At 49.3% G+C, this 13,269-nt stretch overlaps 2 protein-coding genes across 2 annotated transcripts in view; both read right to left on the bottom strand.

Moving 5' to 3' along the window:
* GABARAP (GABA type A receptor-associated protein) overlaps window positions 1-13,269 on the bottom strand; it is a 107,853-nt gene that overhangs the window by 64,557 nt on the left and 30,027 nt on the right. The gene's annotated exons all lie outside the window — the stretch shown is intronic.
* Window positions 2,026-12,876, bottom strand: LOC128400175 (zona pellucida sperm-binding protein 3-like). Its single transcript, XM_053362238.1, has 5 exons — window positions 12,150-12,876; window positions 9,645-9,763; window positions 7,467-7,579; window positions 4,573-4,686; window positions 2,026-2,189 (listed from the first exon to the last, which is right to left on the bottom strand). Exons 1-5 carry the CDS (start codon window positions 12,450-12,452, stop codon window positions 2,077-2,079), a joined length of 762 nt encoding a protein of 253 aa, XP_053218213.1. The 5' UTR covers window positions 12,453-12,876; the 3' UTR covers window positions 2,026-2,076.

Raw genomic sequence — 13,269 nt, 5'->3', positions numbered from 1 at the left:
TGTTAAAAGCCTCCCTCTTCCAGCAAACCTTTTAAGTAGAGGTATTTCTCAGGCTGCATCTGCTTTAGGATTGTTTCAACATAGGGAAGCGTTTTTTTAAATAATGTATGGAATTTTGTAGTGGTTGGTTGTTGTTTCTTGGTGATGCTTTTTATTGCAAAACTGCTTTGAGATATTTTGTATAGGAAGTGATTCATAAGTGGAATTAAATGAGGCAAGTCTCCGATAGGCAGAGAACCAAGTCAGCGACACTTCTGGGCTCAGGGGAAAGGGGGCTGTGGAATGGGTAGGTAATGGGTGATGGCTGTGATGATTCTAAAGTGGAAGAAAGATCACACACCCATATTGGGGTGTGTGCAATTAAGTTCTACTAGATTAGACCCACTGAAATCAATGGGCATGACTATGCCCTCACATGGGACGCGGGTGGCGCTGTGGGTAAAACCTCAGCTCCTAGGACTTGCCGATCGCATGGTTGGCGGTTCGAATCCCCGCGGCGGGGTGTGCTCCCGTTGCTCGGTCCCAGCGCCTGCCAACCTAGCAGTTCGAAAGCACCCCCGGGTGCAAGTAGATAAATAGGGACCGCTTACTAGCGGGAAGGTAAACGGCGTTTCCGTGTGCGGCTCTGCCTCGCCAGGGTAGCTTCGTCACGCTGGCCACGTGACCCGGAAGTGTCTGCGGACAGCGCTGGCTCCCGGCCTATAGAGTGAGATGAACGCACAACCCTAGAGTCTGTCAAGACTGGCCCGTACGGGCAGGGGTACCTTTACCTTTTATGCCCTCACATTGGATACAACCCACAGATCATCCTAATCTCTGAGCAGCGAGATTAGTCCAGGGATTCCAGTGTTTTCTGTTTCTGTGGTGTCTTTAGGATATGTGGTTTTATTTACACAGTACATACGAACTGAGCACAGGATGGAAGGGCTCCAAGCGTTAGCATCCCGCCAGATCTTCCTTTTACATTAGTTGCAGCTTTGAATCCATCACAGTGCAAGCATGTCTGTGTCTCCAACTTCCAGCCTTCCAGCTCATCTCATGGACATTCACACTCTGTTGTTCTCCTCCCTAGCAGATAGATATCGAGTGGGGAAAGGGCCAACCCATTAGCCTGGAAGGGACCATCCCTGAGTGGGAACTGAAGTGTAGGTGGGTTCCCACAAGGCAAGACACAAGCGATAACAGCAAGAACCTTTATTGAACTATGTAACTGGGGTTAAACCACAGAGCCTAGTACTTGCCAATCAGAAGGTCGGCAGTTCAAATCCCCGCAATGCCGGGGTGAGCTCCCGTTGCTCGGTCCCTGCTCCTGCCAACCTAGCAGTTCTAAAGCACGTCAAAATGCAAGTAGATAAATAGGTACCGCTCTGGCGGGAGGGTAAACAGCGTTTCCGTGCGCTGCTCTGGTTCGCCAGAAGCAGCTTAGTCCTGCTGGCCACATGAACCGGAAGCTGTACGCCGGCTCCCTCGGCCAATAAAGCGAGATGAGCGCCGCAACCCCAGAGTCGGTCACGACTGGACCTAATGGTCAGGGGTCCCTTTACCTTTACTAACTGGGAAACAGGGACAAAGCAACTGCTTATATACATTCCTAAAAGCCTGGGCCACTCCCACTCCCGACATGATTGGCTGTCTAAACTTCCAAGCTGCGAATCATGACTCACGAGTTCATGGGCCAATGGCAAAGGCCCAAATCCTGAAATGTTGTGATTGGACATCATGTATCGAATCAGAACACAGGAGCTCAGGATCCTCAGTCCAGACTCGAGCTCAGACAAACACAGATCCACTGAATACATAACAGGAACCATCACTTGGAAACCTTTTGAGGACATTTAAATGGCCAGCTAAGGCTGTTCTCTTGCTAAGATGCTTGTCTGACTAAGTTCAGCAGCAACAGAATCATCTGTTAGAACCCTCACTGGGTACAAGATCCCAAGAATTGGGCACTCAGGGCATCATCACACACCCGCCCAAACACGCAACAATACAATTGCACAGAGGCAAATCCACTTTCAACTTGTTTTATTAACACATGCACACACAAAATTAATTACAACTCCCCACTAAGCGGCATCAGCCCCCGCATCTCTGGTACACGAACTGGGTTATCATGGCAAAAAGGACGAGTGCAAGCGAAGATACGACGATAATCAGCGCCATTATCATCCCAGGATCCTTCATCATCACTGCAAGGAGGAACAGCAAAACTCCAATGAAGATTATTTCCTCTTTTTTTAAGAGTGATCACACTATTTCCCCCCCAAATACGATATAGCAGGGTGCTAGCTAAGGGGGAACGGTTTGGGCCCAGATCATCTGAAAGATCGTATCTCCCTTCACAAACCTGCCCAGGTGCTATGGATCATCAGGTGAGCACCTTATCTGGGTGCCATCAGCTTCATGCTTAAAGTAGGGTTACCAGACATCCCCGTTTCCCATGGACAGTCCCCGGATTTGCGAATAAGTCCCTGGACAAATTCCATCCCCGGAATGTCCCCGGATTTCATCTAATGTCCCCAGGAAATGCAGCAGCGACAATCTCAGCAGCCCGGAGCAGTTGGCTCTGGCTGGCTTCAGGAGCTGCTCAGAAGACCCCATATGATGGTGGTTCAAGGGCTCTCAGATGCAGCTTCCGGGCTGCCTCCACCTTCCCTGACCCCACCAACTAAGCTGTGAAGGGAAGCTTCATGCTGCCTATCAGAGCTTGCGTGCAAGCAGGAGGGGGCAGGGATCTCTCAGTTAGGCAATGGGAAGCCTCCCTTCCCAGCTGAGCGATCCTCGCCCCCTCCTGCTTGCAGGCAAGTAGGAATGGGATTGGGGCTGCTCCGATGGGAAGGGAGGCATTGCGCTGCCCGAGCCTCGCTGCCGCCGTTCTCAACCCTCCTTCTCCGCCTTCCATGCCTGACCCACTGCGCACCGCTTCCCCACCACCACCACAACCAAAGAACCAACTCCTCAAGGGCTGCCCAGGCTCATGGAGAAAGGAGATAGAAGCCTCGGAGGAAGGGGAAACGTGGCGGTTGAGGTCAAGGCGGCCGTCGCCCCTCTGCCACCGCCATCACTGCAGAATCAACGTCCCGAACATGTAGTAATTAATTAAAGTGTCCCCGGATTCATTGAAAAAATCTGGTAACCTTCGCTTTGGGGTAAAACAAGAGCCTTCTCTGTGGCTGCTCCCAAATTGCGGAATTCCCTCCCAAAGAGAGCTTAGATTGGCTCCCTCCTTGTCCTTCCCCCCAAAGATCTTCCTGTTCCGACAGGCCTTTGGAAACTAAGGAACAGATTATGGTGATGGCTGGGCCTATTTTGGAGCTGTGTGACAGAGCAACAGACCCTCCAAGTCTCCCTATTTTCCAGGGACATCCCTGATTTAGAGAAGCCACCCCAGTTTCTGATTTAATCCCGGAATGTCCCGCTTTTCCTTAAAGGTAAAGGGACCCCTGACCATTAGGTCCAGTCATGGCCAACTCTGGGGTTGCGGCGCTCATCTCGCTTTACTGGCTGAGGGAGCCGGCGTACAGCTTCTGGGTCATGTGGCCAGCAGGACTAAGCTGCTTCTGGCAAACCAGAGCAGCGCACGGAAACGCCATTTACCTTCCCGCCGGAGCGGTACCTATTTATCTACTTGCACTTTGACGAGCTTTCAAACTGCTAGGTTGGCAGGAGCAGGGACCGAGCAATGGGAGCTCACCCCGTTGCGGGGATTCGAACCGCCGACCTTCTGATCGGCAAGTCCTAGGCTCTGTGGTTTAACCCACAGCGCCACCTGTGTCCTGCTTTTCCTTAGGGTGTCCCTATTTTCACTGGAGAAACGTTGGAGGGAATGGAGTTATCCAACCCCCCGAGCTATCTGAAGGCAATCCTGTATAGGGAAAGTATTTTTTTTAAAAAAACGTTAATGTTTTATTATATATGTTGGAGGCTGCCCAGAGTGGCTGGGGAAACCCAGTCAGATGTGTGAGGTATAAATAGTAAAAATCATCATTATGAAATGGGACGTTCCTATTTTCATCGGAGAAATGTTGGAGGGTATGGAGCAGGGGTCAGCAAACTTTTTCAGCAGGGGGCTGGTCCACTGTCCCTCAGACCTTGTGGGGGGCCGGACTATATTTTGAAAAAAAATATTAAACGAATTCCCGGATTTAGAAGGCGATTGGGCCGGATCCGGCCCCCAGGCCTTAGTTTGCCTACCAATGGTATGGAGACTACCTTAGAAAGCAGGAGGTTATCTTTTCCTGGAGGTTTAAAAGCAGATATTGGGTGGCCATCTGCCTGGGATTCTTTAGCTGCGATTCTTGCATTGCAGGGGGTTTGATTGGATGACCTTTGGGGGTCCCCATTCCATTTCTACGATTCTACACCGTGTTGGCAAAGCTCCCCCCTTTCAGGTTGTTTGGGCAGCTCTGGGATCCTGGCAACAGGGACCCTGCTGCAGAAATAGTTAAGAGTCTTTGGCCACCTGAGTCCACTCTACTGTTGGGGAGTAACCAAGCAAGAGAGGGGCAGATTCTCAAAGCAGACCAAAGAGCCAAAGGAATCAAGCTAGCGTAGCCCTGCTGGCTGTCTCACGTGCAGACTTGTGCTTCACAATCACCACTTTCTTCTCCGCGTCTGGAACTGTGCCCTGGGTTGAAGCAAGGGTGGTGTCCTCGTTGGACTCCGTTTGAATTAAAGACGAGTTCTCTGTAAGTGAAGGTGAAGAAGAATATAGTAATAATAATAATATATTATAATATATTATTATAATATAATATAATATAAATAATATATTACTTATACCCCGCCCATCTGATCGTGGGAAGTAATACAGTGGGAAGTAATAGTGCCACTGTATTCTGCTCTGGTCAGACCTCACCTGGAGTACTGTGTCCAGTTCTGGGCACCACAGTTCAAGAAGGACACTGACAAACTGGAACGTGTCCAGAGGAGGGCAACCAAAATGGTCAAAGGCCTGGAAACGATGCCTTATGAGGAACGGCTAAGGGAGCTGGGCATGTTTAGCCTGGAGAAGAGGAGGTTAAGGGGTGATATGATAGCCATGTTCAAATATATAAAAGGATGTCACATAGAGGAGGGAGAAAGGTTGTTTTCTGCTGCTCCAGAGAAGCGGACACGGAGCAATGGATCCAAACTACAAGAAAGAAGATTCCACCTAAACATTAGGAAGAACTTCCTGACAGTAAGAGCTGTTTGACAGTGGAATTTGCTGCCAAGGAGTGTGGTGGAGTCTCCTCCTTTGGAGGTCTTTAAGCAGAGGCTTGACAACCATATGTCAGGAGTGCTCTGATGGTGTTTCCTGCTTGGCAGGGGGTTGGACTCGATGGCCCTTGTGGTCTCTTCCAACTCTATTATTCTATGATTCTATCTGGCTGAGTTTCCCCAGCCATTCTGGGTGGCACCCAATCAAATGTTAAAAACACTACAGCGTTAAATATTAAAAACTTCCCTAAACAGGGCTGCCTTCAGATGTCTTTTAAAGAGAGGATAGCTGCTTATTTCCTTCACATCTGAAGGGAGGGTGTTCCACAGGGTGGGTGCCACCACCGAGAAGGCCCTCTGTCTGGTTCCCTGCAACCTCACTTCTCGCAATGAGGGAACTGCCAGAAGGCCCTCGGAGCTGGACCTCAGTGTCCGGGATGGACGATGGGGGTGGAGACGCTCCTTCAGGTATACTGGACCGAGGCCGTTTAGGGCTTGAAAGGTCAGCACCAACACTTTGAATTGTGCTCAGAAATGTACTGAAGAAGAAGAAGACTTCTGTAACTTCCCAGATTTCTGTGATGCGTTCTCCGATGTTCTGCATGTGGGGAAATTCCCCTTGGGGGTGGTTCAAGAACAGAGGCTCACCCCAAATCCCAAATGGTCAGGCTTCATTCAATAATACAATACCAAACAGTTCAGAGAGTCTGCATTTCCATTAGGACAGACATACAGGCAAAACTACAACACGATTCAAAGTGTTGGTGCTGACCTTTAGGGCCCTAAATAGCCACGACCCAGTAGACGTGAAGAAGAAGAAGAAGAGGAAGAGTTTGGATTTGATATCCCGCTTTATCGCTACCCAAAGGAGTCTCAAAGCGGCTAACATTCTCCTTTCCCTTCCTCCCCCACAACAAACACTCTGTGAGGTGAGCGGGGCTGAGAGACTTCAGAGAAGTGTGACTAGTCCAAGGTCACCCAGCAGCTGCATGTGGAGGAGCGGAGACGCGAACCCGGTTCCCCAGATTACAAATCTACCGCTCTCAACCACTACACCACACTGGCTCTCAGAAGGAGCGTCTCAACCCCCATTGTTCTGCCTGGACACTGAGGTCCAGCTCTGAGGGCCTTCTAGCAGTTCCCTCACTGCGAGAAGTGAGGTTGCAGGGAACCAGGCAGAGGGCCTTCTCGGTGGTGGCACCCACCCTGTGGAACGCCCTCCCACCAGATGTCAAAGAGATAAACAACTACCAGACTTTTAGAAGACATCTGAAGGCGGGCCTGTTTAGGGAAGATTTTAATGTTTAATGCTGTACAGTGGTACCTCGGGTTAAGTACTTAATTCATTCCGGAGGTCCGTGCTTAACCTGAAACTGTTCTTAACCTGAAGCAACACTTTAGCTAATGGGGCCTCCTGCTGCTGCCGTGCCGCCAGAGCACGATTTCTGTTCTCAACCTGAAGCAAAGTTCTTAACCTGAAGCACTATTTCTGGGTTAGCGGAGTCTGTAACCTGAAGCGTATGTAACCTGAGGTACCACTGTATTGTATTTTTAACATTTGGTTGGGAGCTGCCCAAAGTTTTATATTGTATTGTATTGTATTATTATATTATAATTATCTTAGCTCTTCATCCTTTGCCCAACCACTTTTTGCTACCCCATTGTCCCACCATCTCATCCAAAGACACTCCTTGGAATTTTTTTTTACTCAACCCATCTTTTTACTGTACATGTTTGAACCCTCCTTGTACCTTATCTGCACTTGTTTTCCACTTTAACATTCAGCTGTTACGTTCCTCTTTAACCATTTGCCAGGTTGCATTACTGCATATGAGCCACTGGTCTCAACGATAATTTAACAGAAATGAGAATTCAATAAAAGACGACTCTTTCCATTGAACACATTATAACCATCAAGCTAAGGCTCCAGTGATGGCCAAACTCTGCCCTCTTGATGTTTTTTTGGGACTACAATTCCCATCATCCCTGACCACTGATCCTGATAGCTAGGGATGATGGGAGTTGTAGTCCAAAAACAGCCAGAGGGCCAAGTTTGGCCACCACTGAGCTAAGCCAAAATACACATCCCACGTTTTAGGTCAGCCTTTCCCCTCAAGATATTCTGAACTACAACTCCCATCATCCAGGACAACTGGCTAAGCTGACTAAGGATGATGGGAGTTGTAGTCCAAGACATCTGGAGGGCATCAAAGGGAGGCTGACCTAGATATACCCATGATGCTTTTGGTCTCAGAGACACCTGCCTTGCTGCCAATAGACATTTCTTTTCTGTCGCCCAACAGCTGTTCTCAGTTTCGCCAGCATCTCGGAGCCTTTTGCTTCACTGATATTCCTTGAGCCTCCTAAGGGCATTTGCCTGGGAAAGAGAGAAGACCAGTCTGGGGAAAAAACAATTTACATGAAAGGGCGAGGGTGCATTGTACCAAAGCTACATACTTAAAAAGTCCGTTCAAATAATTCTGTGCCGCTGCTTCCCACGTGCAGCACCTCAGTTAACCTATGGAACTCACTGCCACAGGCTCAGAAATACAGGTGTTGCTCAGGTTTGTCGTTCCCTGCCCAAGCCCAACCACACCTAGAGCAGGTAAGTCACTAAAACTGCTCATCCCTCTCACCCCAAATCACATACACCTGTCCTGCTCTCCAGATCTCATGGCTTGGAGGGGCAAAGAAGGAAGTGTGATAGGCTGCTTGCCTACTGAGATAACAAGTATTCCCGTAAAGGTAAAGGGGTAAAGGGACCCCTGACCATTAGGTCCAGTCGCGGACAACTCTGGGGTTGCGGCGCTCATCTCGCTTTACTGGCCGAGGGAGCCAGTGTCCAGCTTCCGGGTCATGTGGCCAGCAGGACTAAGCCGCTTCTGGCGAACCAGAGCAGTGCACGGAAATACCGTTTACCTTCCTGCCAGAGCAGTACCTATTTATCTACAGTGGTGCCCCGCAAGACGAATGCCTCGCTAAACGAAAAACCCGCAAGACGAAAGGGTTTTCCGATTTTTAGCGGCTTCGCAAGACGAATTTCCCTATGGGCTTGCTTCGCAAGACGAAAGCCCTTAGGGAAATCTCCGGGGACAAGCTGCGAATGTCTGCCCCGCGCAAGGGGCGCTCTGCTTAAGAGCGCCCCTCGTGCGGGGCAGCAGGCTGCTATCCGCAGCTTGGAGAGCCCTGCGGGGAAGTCCTGCAGGGCTCCCCAAGCTGCGAATGTCTGCCCCGCGTGAGGGGCGCTCTGAAGCAGAGCGCCCCTCGCGCCGGGCAGCAGGCTGCTATCCTCAGCCTAGGCAGCCCTGGAGAACTCTTCTGAAGGCTGGCGGCAGGAGAAGGGCTTTTCTTCCCACCGCCAGCCTTCAGAAGGCTGTTCTGAATTAAGCGACGGCACTCTGCAGATGCCCAGAGACACTGTGGCCACATTCACACCATAAAACACTAAGATGCCACCTTAAACAGTCGTGGCTTCCACCGAAGAGTTTTGGGTACTGTAGTTTGTTATGGATGGATCCTGAAACTGGTTAGGAACCCCCCATTGCTTTCCTTAAAGAGGTTGTTGGTAGAACTCACTACAAAGTTGTTATAGTAAGAGCCACATTTCAAACCAGTGCTTTTCTTCCAGGACAAAAGGTGCCCGTACCGTCGGGTACCCCCAGAAAAAAAAACCACAGGGAATCCTCCATATCCCCTCACAATTAATCAAATTCTCCAGGAAGAGGGACTGATTGTTAAACCACTCTGAAAACTGTACGTCTCCGAGGGGAATAAGGTTCTCCTAAAAAAACCCCCACAACCTCAGCTCACAGAATTATTTTGGGGAAGCCATGGCTGTTTTTAGAAAACATCTGAAAGCAGCCCTTTTTAGGGAAGCTTTAAATGTTTGATGCTTTATTATATTTTTAATATTTTTTGGAAGCCGCCCAGAGTGTCTGGGGAATTTATTATTACTTATTATTCGATATATTAGCACTTTAAATGTATATGGGGTAATGCCGATAATAAGCCTTTGTATTTGTGATTTCCTTGTCTTCCAGAATGGAAGCTGCATCTACAAATATAGGTTTTCCCAGCTCAAGTTAACCTGCGAGGTCATTCCTCGTAGGGAGCCATCCAGACACTGTTCGTATGCCCAGTACCCCCTCCCCCCAAATACCGTATTTTTCGCTCTATAAGACGCACCAGACCACAAGACGCACCTAGTTTTTGGAGGAGGAAAACAAGAAAAAAAATATTCTGAATCTCAGAAGCCAGAACAGCAAGAGGGATCGCTGCGCAGTGAAAGCAGCAATCCCTCTTGCTGTTCTGGCTTCTGGGATAGCTGTGCCGCCTGCATTCACTCCATAAGACGCACACACATTTCCCCTTACTTTTTAGGAGGGAAAAAGTGCGTCTTATAGAGCAAAAAATACGGTGCCGTACGTGATTCTTTTGCAAACCTTGGACAATGACACTCAATGAGGACTGCAGACGGCAGGCTGGGCTCAGCTGTGGTGGGAGCAGGCCTTTCCGCTTTGTAAAACAAAATATTTCTGTAGATCATAGTGCCGGGAGTCAGCTGTTGGGAGAATAAACAGAGAATCGCACTGCAGTATTGAACACTTGATTGAGAGCCGCCCAGAGTGGCTGGGGAAACTCAGCCAGATGGGCGGGGTATAAATAATAAATTATTATTATTATTATTAACATTTGCACACACACAAGCCCAGATGTCAGGGTGATGGACACAACTCTAAGCCTTAATCTACATCTTCAAATTATTTTATTTTATTTATTGCATTCGCAGCCCACCATTTTCTCGGAAGAGCTAAAGGTGACACACATGCTTCGCTCCCTCCTCATTCAATCGCACAACAACCCTGTGAGGTAGGTTCGGCTGAGAGGCAGCCGGTGACCTTCACAGCCAAGCTGGGGGGATTTGAACTCTGGTCTCCCAGGTCCCTGCAACCACTGCACCACACTGCCTCTCGTTGGCAAGCGATGGAGAATTCCCAGACGCACCAGGCTTGAGAAGTCCTCAGCCAGCCCAAAAGCAGGAAAGTGTAATAAACAAAAACCTGCCCTTATTCCCTTATGGGGGACACAAGAGCCTTTATAAAGTCCTTTGTAGGTTCTCCATCGGTCGGAGAAAGTAACAGAGGCCAACTAGAGAATATCGAGAAGCAAAGCGGCTAGTAAGCCTGATCTTTATTGAACTGTTGCAACAGGGTGCTCCCCTCACATGCAGGAAGGGAGGAGGAACCCAGAACAAAGGTGTGCCCGCCCTTATATAGACATTTTAAATTCCCTGCCCTGGAGCTCAATACCACCCCTCCATACATCATACATACATCACAGAAGGGGTGTAACCCAAAACCACCCCCCACAAACATCACAGAAAAGGCGGTCTACAACAGAAATCTGAGTGCCTTGTTTTTACCCTGCCAAGTTATTTGATAATGCCTTGTCTGATTGCCTTTCCTGGTAGTCTGCCCATTCCTTTGAGATGGTGATTACCCAATTCCTGAGACGATGGGAAGGTTTCCTCACCCCCTCCCTCCTTGCAGAGAAAACATTTGGTCAGTTTGGGAGTCAAAATGGTTTCAGGGCGGTCTTCCTGTGCTGCTCCAGACATGTGGGCCACACATCTATGTATGCGCTTGGTTGATACAATTATGAACACACACACACACACACACATATATATATATATATATGTGTGTCAGGGAATCAGGAGCAGGAGCACTGGGGAGAGAGGATTGGGAGAGCGAAGGGGAAGAATCTGAGGGCAGCGTAGGGGAGTATGACAGTGGCCCGAGAGATTCCATGAGCTTCTCCAGCGAATCAGAAGATTCCCAGAAGGGGGCGCCGATGGTCAGGGCAAGGGGGGTCCCAGGGGGGACGCACCAGAAACAAGGAGCCAGAGGGGAACCCCAAAGCAGCAGTGGAGGATCGGGACCAGTTTCCCCACCAGAGCATAGTGGGGGGGAGGAGTCACATGTGTCAGGGCCAGCGTCTCCTCCAGAGAGGGAGTCAGGGCTGACCACGCCTCCATCGGAGAGTGGGGGAACGGAAGGGAGGTCAGTTGCAGCTAGCCCCCCCGAAGGGGGAAGCAGTGGCAGCAGCAGTGAAACGGTCAGGAGGAAAGCTGCTGGCTGGGCGCGCGCGCCAAGTTCAAATGTGCAGGCGCGCGGAACAGCAGGAGACCCGGATGGGGAACCAGCTCCTAAAGCCCGCCGGAGGGAGGGGGAAGACTCAGGGGAATCAGCGGGAGAAGAGGCTAGAAAGGGCGGAACCCCGGCGGGCAGGCGGACCCAGAGGAGGAAGGAGCAGCGGAGAAGGTGGAGCAAGGCTAGGATCTTAAATTGGTGTCAGGGGGGAGGAGACTCAGACGGAGCATCAGTGGTCTGACACTTTAGACGTGGGGCTGCGCGCTGCGGCTCTGGAAGTGAAACTGAACTTCAATAAAGACTTTTATACTTAACAACGAAGCAGCGTTGGTCCTTTGTGAGCTGGGACCTAGGGCAGCCCTGACAATATGTATACACACACACACACGGTGGTACCTCAGGTTAAGTACTTAATTCGTTCCGGAGGTCCGTTCTTAACCTGAAACTGTTCTTAACCTGAAGCACCACTTTAGCTAATGGGGCCTCCTGCTGCTGCAGCACCGCTGGAGCACGATTTCTGTTCTCATCCTGAAGCAAAGTTCTTTACCTGAAGCACTATTTCTGGGTTAGCGGAGTCTGTAACCTGAAGCGTATGTAACCCGAGGTTCCACTATACCCGAGGTTCCACTATATATATACACACACATATATATACATATACATACACACACACACACATATATATATATAACCTTAATTTTTTTATCTCAAGGAAAGCGAGGCTCTGTTCCCAACATTTCAACATCACCCAGAAGGAAGAATGGAGAAGACAGAGGAGGAACGCCAACAGCTCACCTGGACCTGGGATCCGCACGCTTGGATGGCAACCACAAAAACCACACTTTCTCCTTTGAGGCTGGTATAAGGACAGTCTCCCAGGGTCAGGTCACTCGGTTTCACCAGCTCTTTGGCTCCCGGACTTTTCTCCACCGACACAATAACTTGGGACTGGTCACATTTTACCTTCACCCAGTAAGGCCCAGTTTGCTGAACCCACCAGGACTGGGTCGAAGGGAACCACTGTCCTGTATGAACTCTACGTGGGGCTGGCATCGCCCCCACAGTTAAGCAAACTAGCAGCCAGCCATAGCCCCCCATTCTTCACACCCTACAAGGCCTTCTTCAGCCCAGAAAGGGAAAAATACCCCTAGCAGCAGCTTTTTATAGCTTCACCTGCATCAGGTGATTAACAGGGTTTTTCCCTCCCTCCCTCCCTTCATCACACACCTGTCTTGGACCAAAAGGTGATTGCTAAAGGGAGTATTTTCCTCCCATTGTATGAGATGGTTAGAGCTCCTCCAGTTTGCAAGGCTCATTTGACAACAAAAAAAGAAACCGAGCCTTTATTGTCGTTTTCCCAGTCCTGTGGAACTCTCGGCCACTAGAGAGTCAGCAGGCGTCTTCTGTGCTCGACTTTTAAATGCCTGCCGTAAAATTTTCCTATTCCGGCAGGTTAGGCAGGCAATTATTTTTCCGCAACAGTTATCTGGTTTTAATTTTCTGTATGGCTTTTATTGTATGGTTTAATGTTACAGTTGCAGTTACAGTTAGCCCTAATTCATTTAAATAAATGATAAAAATAAAATAAAATAAAATAAGGCTACTACTCTTTTCTCCGATGGGTGAAGATGGAGATAGGATGGATTTGTTGAAGATTGTAAAAAGTTCGCTGCACCCCAGCTTTGGGGTATGTTTCAGCCTATTGATTTCAGGGGTGCTAAGCACACATAACTTTGGGGACTGAGCCACATTAGACAGAGTGGAACTTGCTTCTAGGTAAGCATTCAGGCCGGGATTGCAGGGTAAGGCTGCAAGCCTAACCATGTCTACTCAGAAGTAAGTCCTGTTGGGGCTTACTCACAGGTAAGTGGGATTTTGACTGCAGCCTTGAAAAGAGTAAAATATTAACACACAT

This window comes from Podarcis raffonei, chromosome 13 (genome assembly GCF_027172205.1).
Source record: "Podarcis raffonei isolate rPodRaf1 chromosome 13, rPodRaf1.pri, whole genome shotgun sequence".
In the NCBI taxonomy this organism is placed as follows: domain Eukaryota; kingdom Metazoa; phylum Chordata; class Lepidosauria; order Squamata; family Lacertidae; genus Podarcis; species Podarcis raffonei.
The sequence above is the reverse complement of the archived record's forward strand: the minus strand, read 5'-3'. Positions and strand labels throughout refer to the sequence as shown.